The 13,556-nt window shown below is 35.2% G+C and overlaps 1 protein-coding gene across 3 annotated transcripts in view; it reads right to left on the bottom strand.

Moving 5' to 3' along the window:
* The window catches only part of REL (REL proto-oncogene, NF-kB subunit), a 37,034-nt gene that overhangs the window by 21,134 nt on the left and 2,344 nt on the right, over window positions 1-13,556 (bottom strand). Inside the window, exons 2-4 of one of the 3 annotated variants that reach the window (XM_045788038.2) lie at window positions 6,515-6,657; window positions 5,882-6,030; window positions 1,029-1,120 (exon numbers count right to left, since the gene is read on the bottom strand). In XM_045788038.2, the coding sequence (XP_045643994.1) occupies window positions 1,029-1,120; window positions 5,882-6,030; window positions 6,515-6,657 (384 nt within the window). Of the gene's footprint in view, window positions 1-1,028; window positions 1,121-5,881; window positions 6,031-6,514; window positions 13,320-13,556 lie in introns of those variants that run through there. The other 2 variants (XM_045788037.2, XM_045788035.2) reach the window with 2 other exon arrangements.

The following is a 13,556-nucleotide window of genomic DNA, read 5'->3' as shown; positions in this document are numbered from 1 at the left end:
CACTGTAGAAGCTATGAGAGGATAAGTTCCTCAACTAGGGAGCTGTGTATGTATAAAAGAAGTTCTAGAAAAATACACACCAAACTTAACAGTCATCTGCTCTGATGGGGAAGACTGAATGGGAAGAAGGGGACTTTTGTTTAGAGCATTATACTAAATAGTATGAAAAACAAAACCCTAGGGAGAAGAGATGCAGACCTTACGGTTCATAAAAACACAGCACTTGGTTATGAACATATTCCTTAAATTATCTTCATATCCCTTAAATTACCTTTATACACCCAGGAAAAACACAAACCAACGGTATGAGGGTGTCTTAAATACGATGGAGAAATCTGCTCTTGGAGAATATTTAGAGTCATTCAGTTCCTGAATTATGCCTATTGAAGGAGCTGCAGAAGACTTTACAGCGGAGACTACCCTAGCACGCGACGCCAGCACTTAGCTTGGCGTAGCCACTCATCTACTGGAACTACACAGAGTGCTTACAACTGCCAGGCGCGACACCTGATCACACTATCCCCGACAAAACCCGCTAACCAGTAAACACCTAGCCTCATACACAAACACACTATGAAAATATTTTGTATAGCTTCTACTATTTCTATACGTCTTCTTCCACACTGGGATTAATCTAAATTCCACTGCTGAGTATGCCCTTGATTTAAATAACCACAGTGCCAGTTCAACATTCAGAAAAGGTAATGTATACTGTCTGCTGGAGTGGCAATTGGAAGGCCACATTCAAAAAGAAATCAGAACATTTGTGAGAAGGTTTTCTTATAGAAAACAATGGCACTCTCCTTGGATACCAGGAAGCCTTGTCTGTCAGAGAATTTTTTCCCCAACGCTATGAAAGATTTTAAATCTTCTTCATTCCTCAGATACAGGTATCCGTCAGCAAGCAGGAAAGTGAACACAAAACTTAAGACAGCTTTTAAAGCACAGGTTCAAGATAGAAGCAGAATTCACTTGCACAAATAGGGCAATATCCAAATAATAGAAATAATTCTATCAAACATACTTACCATTGAAAGGGTTGATTCCTGCCCTTATTCTTGAAATAATAGCTTCTTTTACTTCTTTTTTCTTTACACAACGAATGCCCAAATTTTGAAAGCTAGAAGGAAAACAGAACTTTCAAACTGTATTATAGTTAAACACAAGGACATGTAAATGAGGTTTTACCAAAAAATACTGCAAAAAATCAAGGGTACATCCTGTGCCTATGGCAAATACACCAAAACAGATGAAGATTAACAGGAAAGTAATATGAAAAAGCTAAAACTGACCTCCCAAACAAAAAAGTTGTAAAAGGATGCCCACAGGTATTTTTTGCTGAGCCCATAAAATTGTCGCCTGTATTAAAAAAAAAAAAATGTGCACACACTACTAACGTTTAACAATCCAGTAATTGCATATAAACATCTGGATTTCTAGCTCCTCTTGAACATTCTAAAGGTCTGGCCACAGTAGCCTAGCACAGGAATACCTTGTTGGAGTGGAACACCTGCAGCCCCATTTACGCAAGGCTCTCCAATTTACTACAGTGCCTGCTAGTCCTCTTATACCTGATCCATTCCACTGACATTTGATTTTTGAGACCTGATTCACTACTAGTAGCAAAGAATATGTTTTATGCATATTACATGAAGTATAATAATCATTCATAAGAAAGCACTGAAATGTTTTCTTTTAAGTTAGAAAGATGTTTAATATGAGCGATAATATTTAACAAAAGTTTCAAAATGTCATTTATGGAAAACTTCTCAATAGCTACAAATATTACTAATTTGCATATCTGTAGCACAGATGATGGTGGGGGGAACTCCCCTACCACCACCAGTCATACTTGTTCCCATATGGAAAAACCATGACATCATTAAAGTTGGGTGGGTGTGAATAAGGAAGCAAAACTTGGTTATAACAACATTACTATTTGTTCAGACTTCACATGGCACTCGGCAACAGGAGGCCGCCTGCCTCGTCTGCTCCTCTCCATGCTCACGGTGCCTTATGTTTATGCCCCGCACCTTCACCGTACCTGTGATTTTGTCAGCACCTAAAGTATCTCTGGCATTTCTTTCCTCTGCCTCCAATAATTAAAAAATAAATCTTGAATTCATAATCCTTTCTCAAAACCCTGAAACCCATAATCCTCTTCCTCAAAAGTATTCCACTTCTTTGAAAGATTCATAGCTTGGTTCTCACTTTTTCTTTGACAAAAGATTTTAAAGAATTATTTATTTTAATATATTTGTACACTATTTAATTTTGCTTCATCTGAAAAATCGTATTTGACTGCTATTCACAGAATATGAGAAGTAGTAGGGATTTTTGAAATTCTGACATGAAGAAACCAAGGATCATGAAGATTATTTGAATCAAATATTCATTCATTCACTGATTCAGTCATTCAACAAATTTTGGGATTCCTACTCTGTACCGAAAACTCTAAAGTAATGGGCATTACAATCCCTCCCCTCGTGGAGCTTAGTCTAGTGCAGGGGTGTGCAAACTATGGCCCATGGACCATATGGGGCCCACCACCTGTTTTTCTAAATAAAGATTTTTTGGAACACAGACAAGCTGATTTGTTTACATACTGGCTAGGCGCACTTTCACGCTACAACAGAATTGAGCAGATGCAACAGAGACCATACAGCCTGCAAAGCCGAAAATATTTAACTATCTGGCTCTTTACAGAGATACTGGTCAGCTCTTTGCTGACCTCTAGTCTAGTGAAGAAGATAGATCAATATTAAATAATCACATGCAAAAAATGCTAAACTGAAACCATGACAAGTTTTATTAAGGAGATATACACTAAGTCATGGGAGCCTATGATGGGAGAGAGTTGATCAATTCAGGAAGGACAGAGAGGCTTACTGTACAAAGTGGTACTTAACACAAACAGAAATGAACTAGGGGAAGAGGAGAGTAAAGAGACTTCGGGCAGAAGGAACAGAACAAGCAAAGGCCCCTACAGAAGAGTCTTGTGAGCACAGGAAACTAAAGGAAGGCCTCTGGGACAGGAGTATAGAGTTCAAGGGGAGCACAGGGTAGAAGGCTACAAATACAAGCAGACCGTACAGACCTTGTAGGCTAATAAGGAATACTGTCCTTATTCCAACAGCCACATAAAGCCATTAAAATGTTTTAAATGGGAATGTGACAATCAGATTTGTATTTGAAAAGATCACTCCGAATAAATTAATTTTTAAAAAAGAACACGTTGGCTAAAGTAGAGGAAAGGACAGATTTGGGGGGAAGAAGTACAAAAATAGTCGAAGCAAGAAGACCAGTCAGGAGGCTATTCTGGCAGCCTACATTTTGACGACAGGTAGTGTGGTGATGATGGAGATCACTGGGAGAAGTGCATGATTCAAGAACTATTTAGGAGGTACCTGTTAATGAATTCAATGTGTGTGGCTGTGTGAGGGGTGTCAAGGATGATACCCGTATCTGGGGACTTTTATAGCCACCACTGAGATAAGGCACACTGGAAGACCCATTGGGAAGAAAGAAGTATGACCATGGTAAAGTCAGGGTTTGGGGCATATTCTATTTGAGGTGCTTTTGATATATTTAAGAGAATATGTCAAAAAGACAATGAAACTAAATACAATTCTCCACTGAAAGGAACCAGGGCTCCTTAGAAAAAACTGATTTCAGAGCTGGGGCAAGAAAAGTACAAGTAAGTCCCGAACACTTTGCTGTATCAGAAAGTAAAGAAGTGCTCGAAGAACGATGGAAACATATCAAAAGGACACAGGAAGCAGGCTGAAGGGGCTGCTTGCATTGGTCAAACCTGGGTCAATCTGAACATCAAAATAACAATGCCAGTAATGGACTACAGTACACTGAATATTAGAGAACCCATGGGTCTACAGTGGTTTTTTTTTAATGGGGAAGGGGAAAAAGGTAAAGTTTTTCTTTACAATAGAATGCCAATTAATATCATCAATGGAAAACACTAACATCCCACGTATCCTGAAGGCATATTTTGAGAACAACATAGCACCATCTCTGTAGATTTCTCATCCAAAATGTTTCATGTTAACATGAAAATATTATTCACGTTACTCATAGTAACATGAATATAAATGAGCATCCATTCAGACTAATCCACATTGAACAACAATCTTCAAAACAAGTAGCCTAGACTCATCAAAAATGTTAATGTCATGAAAGACCAAAAAAGGCTGAGAAACTATTCTAAATTAGAGACTTTAATAATCATGACAACCAAATAAACATGACAAGTAAATACAGTGTGTGATCCTTAACAGGATCCTGGACTGAGCGGAGAAGCAGGAGAGCCATAGAGGGCATTATTGGACATAACTAAGAATTTAACCGTCTGTAACTAAGACCGAGAAGGAAGAGCCAGGAAAGTAGGAAATAAAACACAAGAGTCTGTTCTCACAGAAATCAAGAAATAAGAAGGTTCCAAGAAAGGAGTGGTCCACTGTGTAAAATGGTGTTGGGAGGTCAAATAATATAAATAGGAAATATTTCTTGCCATATGTGTATTACTAGGTATTTTTTGTTTTGTGTTGTTATTGTAAGAGGAATATTTTGATAGTATATTTTCTAGATAGTTACTATTAATATATAAGGAGGCTACTAACATTTTCCTTGTTGTAATTAGGTTCAGTTTTTTCCAAAGGCAATACATGTTCATTATAAAAAATGAATCACAGAATAAACACAAGCTAAAAGAAAAACATAAAACCCCAGTCTTACCCACCAAGAGACAACTACTATTAATACCTTAGTGTATATACTACCAAGTACATGTACACATATTTTTTTTAAAGATTTTTTTTATCACACATTCTGTTTTAAAACCTATTTATCTAACATAGTGTGAGTATCTTTTTATACAAAGAGATATGCAATGTTATTTTTAAGGCTACATAGGAGTACACTCATGGATGTACCAGTTTATCTAACTGATCGCTCCTTGTTTATTATTTTGATTGCTTCTAACTTTTTGCCATTACAAACTGGGCTGTAATGAACATCACTATAGCTAAATGTCTGAACAGGCTTAATTGTTTCCTGAGGATAAATTTCTAGAAGTAGAATTGCTGGTTCAAGAGATAGTCATATTTTTCAGGCTTTTCCTATGTAGTTGTTAAAGTGCCTACCAGAAGGATTTTATTAATTTATACTATCACCAACATGATGAATGGACCCATCTTCTGGCAGCCTCACCAACACCAAAGTGTTACATCATTTTTCTTATATCTTAGAACTACCATTGTATGTTACTTTTATAACCTGTCCTTTTCTTTTTTTTTTTAAAGATTTTATTTATTCGACAGAGATAGAGACAGCCAGTGACAGAGGGAACACAAGCAGGGGGAGTGGGAGAGGAAGAAGCAGGCTCATAGTGGAGGAGCCTGATGTGGGGCTCGATCCCGGAACACCGGGATCACGCCCTGAGCCAAAGGCAGACACTTAACCGCTGTGCCACCCAGGCGCCCCTAACCTGTCCTTTTCTAAATAATAATTCCAGTTTTCCAGTTGATTTTCTCGTATCTGGTAATTTTTAACTAGTAATGAAAAGACAAAGTAAAAATATATGAAAGAAAACCTTTCAGAGATTGTTCACACTAAGAAAATCACAGCGTAAAATAAGTTTATGTTTACCTTAAGTAGCAATAAATAAGTATTCCTGCTACCATCACGGGCTGTGTCTACTCATAAAGAATAGAAGGGTAGTTCCAATACAAGTGGTATTTACTACAGTAAATAGAGGTAGAATGAGAAATTACTTTATCCTGCTAAGAAATAACAGATGTACGTGTACAGGAAACAGAGCATCCTCTGCTTATCCTATTCCTAAAGATCTCTGTGACTGTGTACTTACAACAAGGGTCTGCGTTCTTGTCCAAATTCTGCTTCATAGTAGCCGTCTCTGCAGTCTTTTCCTACTAAATCATGAGGATGAGGTTTATATGGGTCGTTCTTTGTTACTAATGTAATTCTCACTTTTCCCTTTCCATAATAGTTCATAATCTGAAAAAGGGGGAAATTAAATATATGATCCATAAATTGATCTCATTCAGAACTGACCTACTAAATGAGAGTTCAGTTTATATAACATAGTTAGCACTAGATAAATAAAGTCCAACTGACTGGCAAATACAGTTTGGATGGAACTTTCCAGGAAATACCAGAAGGGAAGAATTTATCTCTCAGTTCCTTGGCATATTATTTTCTGCACTAATTTCAACTGGTCATATCATCTGATTCTGCTTATTTTCCTTTTAAAACAAGCTATACGAAAATATTATCATGGAGCAAGAGAAAATACTTGGATGTTGGGCCACTGAATGCCATGCTCTTATTTTTACTGCCATCCCATAAATATCCCTTGAAAGTATATATTTAAGCCCCATGGAAATGATAGCACACTGTGAAGAAACTGGGCCTTTCATGTAATTGCTATAGGTAAAATAAGGAGCAATTAAGAGATACACACAGGAGAATGGTCTATTACCTGGATAGATGGGTATGTTCGGTTGTTGTCTGTGCTGTGCTCCCCTGGAATGCTGCCTGCTGATCGCCCTTCACATTTGTATCTAAAACGCATGCCCCTCTGCCTGGGCTGTTCAATGATCTCTATACATGGGTTATACCCACCTGAAAATTTAGAGAAGGAGGAGGGTGAGATTAGGATAACAGTAATAACAGATCTGATCATTTTGTTTTTTCAAAATAGCAGACTAAAAAAATTTGCCTCCCAATATTAAATAATGAGATTGAAATGTAATTACCCAAGATTGGATGGTAAAGGTGCCTCTTCTCCCATTCATATTGAGCTCCTATACAGTGTTAACACAAGTCACTCAAATCATATTTATTGGTTAGCACTTTATCATTTCATATCAAGAGCTAATGCCACTGTGAAGTTCTGAGATCCCCACTTCAGAGATATTCACTTCTCACATAAGACCAAGTACAAGGATATCCCTCAAGATTCCCCCAGAAGGGTCAAGAAGGTAGTCTTCAAAAGTACAATATCATACTCCAAGAAAAGTGAGTTGAACTGCTTGATTTTACATTAGACCCTTAACAGTGGACTAAAAGACTGCTAATTGAAAATGAAAATGTGTTTAAACCCTTGCAGAAGGATATGTTAAGATTTTTTAATATCTCCATTGGAATCTTAAAGGATTGGTACATAGAACATCTAAACAAGTTCCAGAAGTGTTCATTTTAAGTTCAACAGGATTTTCAATTAGTTCCATCTAAATCTTTACTGAAGACGCAACAGAGGAAAAGAAATTACTTACTTTCTATAACAAATGTAATTCAAAATATGCAACTTTAGAACAAACTGATTTAAACAACATGGATGAATCCTATGTTACACATCTGAAACTAATGTAATATTATGTGTCAGCTATACTCCAATTTAAAAAAAGTTATGCTGACTGAAAGAAGCCAGATCAAAGGAACAAATCCTGTAGGATTCCATTTATATAAAACTCTAGAATATGTAAACTAATATATAATCAAAAAAAAGCAGATCACTGATTGCCTAAGAATAGGGGTGTGGAATGGATGGAGAAACCGGGGGATGATGAATATGTTAATTATCTTCATTGTGATGATGATTTTAAGGTTGTATTCATATGTCAAATCTATCAAATTGCAAACTTTAAGCATGTGCAATATATATATGTCAATAAAGTTGTCTAAAACATATGCATCTTTATCCCTTCTTATTATCTATACTGTAGAAATGAAAAGTTCAATGAAGACACTCAAGTGTGCCTACATGTAGGGTACTTGGCATTGTGTTTTTATTTCAGGGGTATGAAGATGTCTTCCATTCAAAAAAACCCCATTTTCCTTCCATCAGTTTAGTGATTTCTAAATTCCCACAATTAGATAATCCATTTCTCTAACGACTTATCCTCTGTTAGAATGCTAGCAAATCTTTAGAAAGGGTAACACAATGGGTCTTATCGGTACAGTGGGAGAAAGAGGACTTTTGAGTCCTACTTAGCCATATCTTAATAGCAAGGACCCTGGAAATGTTTCTTTTTAAGTCTCCTAATCTATAAAATGGGAATAATAATAATAGCACCTACCTCATGGGGGTATTGTGAGGATTCAAGGTAGCGTGTGTTCAGTTCTTACCAAGCATCACGCTTATGACAAATACTCAATAAATGTTGTCTACTATTGTTGCAGATGCTTTCTTGACAACAAAGATCTATAGTGACACCATGATGGTATAACAACTGGTACCTTCAAGAATTTTATAGAAAAGTGAGGCAAATAACACAAATTATTAGACTACAGAAGAGTCCAACAAAACATAATTTTGTTTATGCTAACAAAATTGTGCATAAAATGATAGTAAGAGCAAGAGTCAGGCATGCCTGTGTCAAAGGAAAAAGAGTTAATGAAGCAAAAAGGTAGGGAGAGGAGTGGGGAAGGCCTTCTGGTGAAAGGGAACAGTATGTCCAAAGGCGTGGCAGCACAGAAGAGGAAGAGTTTAAAAAGGTCCAATGAAGCCACAGTGGAAGTGGGGTACACTTCTACCCTTAGAACCAAAAGCTGGAGTACATTTGTAATATGTACAAATTTGTACAAAGTACAGAGTACATTAGGGATTTGGATTTTATTCCAAGAGTGACAAAGAATCAATGAATGGCTTTATGCAGGGGAATCTTAGGATTGGACTGATATTTTAGAGTAAGAATTCTGGTGGCAGTGGACAAGACTGAAAAGAAAGGAGAAAGTATGATGATCGGTTTAGAGGCTGTGACATTACTGTGGGCACGTCTGACAACTAGTAGTGATAACAGGAGTGAAGGATTACTTCAATAAAATTGACAGTTCCTGGTGACTGAACATTAGGGTTAGGAGCAAATGAAGAATCATTGAAGCTCCAGTTTCTACTCTGGGTTACGGAGTAAAGTTACTGTTAGAGCCAGGGAAAACTGACTTTAACTTAATCATGTTCAAAATACTTATTTTAATTTTACTGAAAAATGTAAGGCATGCAGATGAATATTTCAATGTCACATACCTATATATCCTTGTATATTTTGAATAACTCATTCACATTTCAGCTTCAAATATTTCACATCCTTATATATCGTTGCAGGAGTATTTAAAAGAAAGTGCATTTTCCTTTCAATAGTTTGACATACTCAACAGTATTTTTTAAGAGATATTATTTAAGAGATATTTTTTAAGAGATAATCATTTATGTGGTTTAACTAAAGGTCAAATAAATCCCTGCCCACTACTTGTTTAAAGGTGTCTTGGTGGGAAGTTGACAGAGAATTACATCATTAATGTTAAGTGGCTAACTTTGGGGGGAAGAATGTGAATAAAAGTGCTAGGCTCATAGTGATTTTTCAAATATTTCATTGGTTACACAATGCTTCCTTAAACTAGAAAGTGTTTGTGAAAAAAGTCTATAGACAAGAGAACAGAAAAGCAGTCGTTGAAAGATTAAAGAATTTTTAAAGATAGGAAGTTATAAAAATGACAAATATTAGTGATCATATAACATCAACTACTTAAAAAACCTTTGAAATCTATTCTTCCTATTGTACAAGCTCTTTATTGGTAAAAAGTCTCGTTATCAACCAAGGGATATTTTACTATAATATTTCACATTCTCCCAGCTGTAAATAATCTCTCCCTCCTCCAAATTATCATAGTATTTTGTTTATGACAATTATTCCAAATAACTATAATTTAAGGAAGACTCACTGTTTTATTTCTTCTACTTTTCTACTCTTCATACCTATTCATAGTCTAATTTATCTGTATTTACGATTTAAAAATACTTTCCAGCTATAAATCATTTATATCGTACAATCAGTACAATGTACCAGTGACTTCCTCCCTTGGCACTGTGTTTTAAAGTGCCATTCTTCCTGAAGATAGAGTGCTGAACTGTAGTCTTGTATGGAGTGGAAGAAGGTAAAATGTAAATCAGAAAATTGTAGGGAAAATAAGTAAGTACTCTTAACTGAGATTATCTCAAATCACTACAGTTTTGAAAAGTACTGAAATTTCTTCGAAGTGGTTCTAAGCAAGTTGATTAATGTAATTTTCTTTAACCAATACTATGCAAAGCTGGGGTTTATCCCTACATTTTAAACAATGTTGTAAAATGCTAATACAGAACAGAATAACATTTCAAATACAGCTAAAATTTTTACAAGATATATTTATGTTTTTATTTGCACTTAAGCAAAAAAGAGTGTTATTTGAGTTTTTAAGATTAAAAAATTACATTGAAATAAAAGTTAAAAATGGACCCTCAATTGTCAGAAATAAACACATTCATTAAAACCTTATGGCTAGCACCAGGAACCAGCATTAATTGTTCAGGAAAAAATTAATTACAGTAATTATAACACTGTTTTAAAGTACTTTTATATATATTCTCATTTGATCTTCTCAACTTTAATCTTCATAAAAACAGAACAGGAATTATTATCCCATTTTATAGATGATAAAATTCAAAATTATGAAGCTATAAGAAAAAGAAATTATGAATGACATTAGCAAATATGATAGCTGGGATCCCAATGGATCAAATTTAAAAAAAAAAAGCATAAAAAAATGGGGGTAAGTCACAGTAATTGATTAGAGCAAATACAATTTCGTTTAAGAAGATAATGCATCTTGGTATAGAAATGTGAGTACTTAGATCCAATGAAATTCCTGGAACATAGTTCATGGTGGGGGTGTATATTAGAATCACTTTGGAAGCTTTTTCAAGAAACCATACACGCCCTGATCCCACCTGTGATCTGCTGAATAGAAATAGAAATCTTTAAAGCCCCGACATATCTCTGAAAAAGCCTTCCAAGCAATTCTAACACACTCCTGACTAAGAACCATTGCCCTAAAACATAAAGAAGCAGAAACAATGCACATATTCAAAGAAGCAATCCAAAAATTCAGGTACAAGTATGCACCGGGTGACAGACAAACTAGGCAGAGGAAATCTGACGACTTTTTTTTTTTTTTTAAATCCTAACGACTTTAACTCTTCTTTTCTCCCACCCTAAAAAGCTTAGCCAAATATAAGCAAGGGAAAAAAGCATTATGATAGGGATAGCCTTCAATCACACCGATCTACTTAAAAGGTAAATTGTTTGCAAAATTAATATTGTAATTATCATCAGTAACATTTCTTACAATATGCAAGCAAATAACACCACAGCTGAGAATAACTGACTGCAGACTGCATCTCCCTTGCAAAGTTCTGGATAATAGACTGCCTGAGAGCCAAAGGAGCAGATGGAGCTAACAATATATACTTTTCTATGTATCACTTTCACTCTTTCACTCACTTTGGAGAAAATAAGATCTATTCATCATTCCTCAAACCTAGGAACCCAACTGAATCATGGTGATAAGATTCTTTACCTTAAGACACACTTTTTCCATTTCTTCCTAATTATGATCAAAATTTAGAGTTACCATTTCTCACATCGATAGAATGGCATTCAATTAACAAAGGGGCAATGAAAACTTAAGCCTATTCCCACATGATAGAAAAAGACTAACACAGAAGTTGCAAAAGAAATCAAATGAAGGATAACTTATAGCAATCAAATTAGCAAAAGGACACCTGGTCTATCTACTAAGAAATTTTTGATTTACTTCCTTTTCAGAATGTTTACTATCATTTAAGTGGACAAAGGAGAAAAGATACATTGCCTCCAAACATCACTGTCAAATTCGTCTCCGCTAGTTTAAAAATACAGAAAACCATTTCAAATTGTTTAAAAGTAAATGGACATTCTCATATATTCTTGAAAGACTACTTATTATCTAGCATCTGTTCTAGTCTATTATTACAGGTTTTTAAGGTTTCACAGAATTCTAGAATGTCAGGATACTCAAACAATAGTGAGTGCCAACTACCTCTAGTAGCTCCTGTTTCCTAGAGGTTTGAGTCTCCAAACAGCTCCACTACATAAGAAAGCTAACATTTATGGCATGAATTGTCTCTGTTGTTCCGAAAAACAAGATGTCGTAGTAGTTACTCCCATTTTTGTATCACAGAGTGGTAGAACTGGAATAAAACCAGGTTCATTATGGGCTGAAGTCCAGATTTATTCCAATATCTGAGGCTGACTCTCAAATAAGTCTTAAGCATCCAAGTAAGGGAGTTTTCAGATGAGTATTTGGCTGATGTACGCACCATAAGGTAAATAAAAGATGCAAGAGTTTGACAACTGCTAGAGATTCCATTGTGGTGGGAGGAGAGGGAATCTTGAAAAAAATTTTAACTTCCAGGATGAAAAAGTAGAGAAATATTTAAAATCTGTCCCAGATTACTCAGGTATTTAATCAACTTAAAAATAAATGGCAGTACCAACTCATCTGTCTTGATTAAGACTGCCAGATTTTAAAATAAAAATTACAGGATGCCTATTTAAAAATGAATTAAAGAAAAATTTTTTTAGTGTAAGTATGTCCCATGCAAGTATTTGGGTCACGTGCGTACAAACCCAATCATATGCAGAGAACACAGATGAGAGAAGGATGGAACAAAAGGAAATTCTGAGCCTCTTATATTGTATTTGGGAAAGATACTACGCACACCCCAGATGTTCCCAGTATTGTTTCATCACGATTCCTCCCTAGCCATTTCACTCACTCATTCCCTTCCCCCTATCATATATCACCTTAATTGTTTTATATAGCTGTTGTCTCTACATTTTCACGTACGGGATTTCGGAAACAGCCTTCATGTTTATAGTATGTAGTCTTTTACTTAAGAAAAAGTCATTTGCTTTAGTTGTCAATTCCAGCTTCCAGCTCTATCGTTAATGACTAAGTTGCATCATACCTACACTGATTTTTTTCCCCTTACTCAAGAGAAATACTTAAACAGTTCTCTTGAAATTCACACCACAGAGTTGGAAGTAGTGTGGTTTACAAAAACAATTTCTTCATGTACTTCCTATATGACACAACAGATCTATACTAAAGAAAACTGTGAATAAAAATCAATTATCAAATTTTAAAACATATTTTACCATACTTACTAGTAAACAGAGCTATGTGTGCATTAAGAATATTTTGCGCTTTCTACAGGAATAATGAGAAGCTTTAAATTCAGACATAAAATAGCTAATTTTATGTACATTAAACAAAACAGAATCATAAATATACAAGAGTAATGACCACCTATGCATACCCTACATGGGACAGGGAACATTTTTCTTAACAATACCTGCGCTAATTGTGTCAAAAGACAGAAATCAAGGTGTCAAAAAAAAAAAAAAAAAACCAATAAAGACAGCTTAATAGAACTGGATCTGTGAAATCCTAAATAATTAATTTGGTCATCTACCTGAACAAAATTTAGAATTATATATGTATGTATATATATATATATATATGTATATATATGTGTATATATGTATATATATATAAAATTCCCAGTTACTCATGGTACTTAAATAATTTTGCTAATGAGATTATGATCTGTTACTTTTACAATCTACAGATAACAAATCCAGCTACACATACTAATTTAC

Source organism: Ursus americanus, chromosome 7 (genome assembly GCF_024610735.1).
Source record: "Ursus americanus isolate L20-20 chromosome 7, mUrsAme1.1.p, whole genome shotgun sequence".
NCBI lineage: Eukaryota > Metazoa > Chordata > Mammalia > Carnivora > Ursidae > Ursus > Ursus americanus.
The sequence above is the reverse complement of the archived record's forward strand: the minus strand, read 5'-3'. Positions and strand labels throughout refer to the sequence as shown.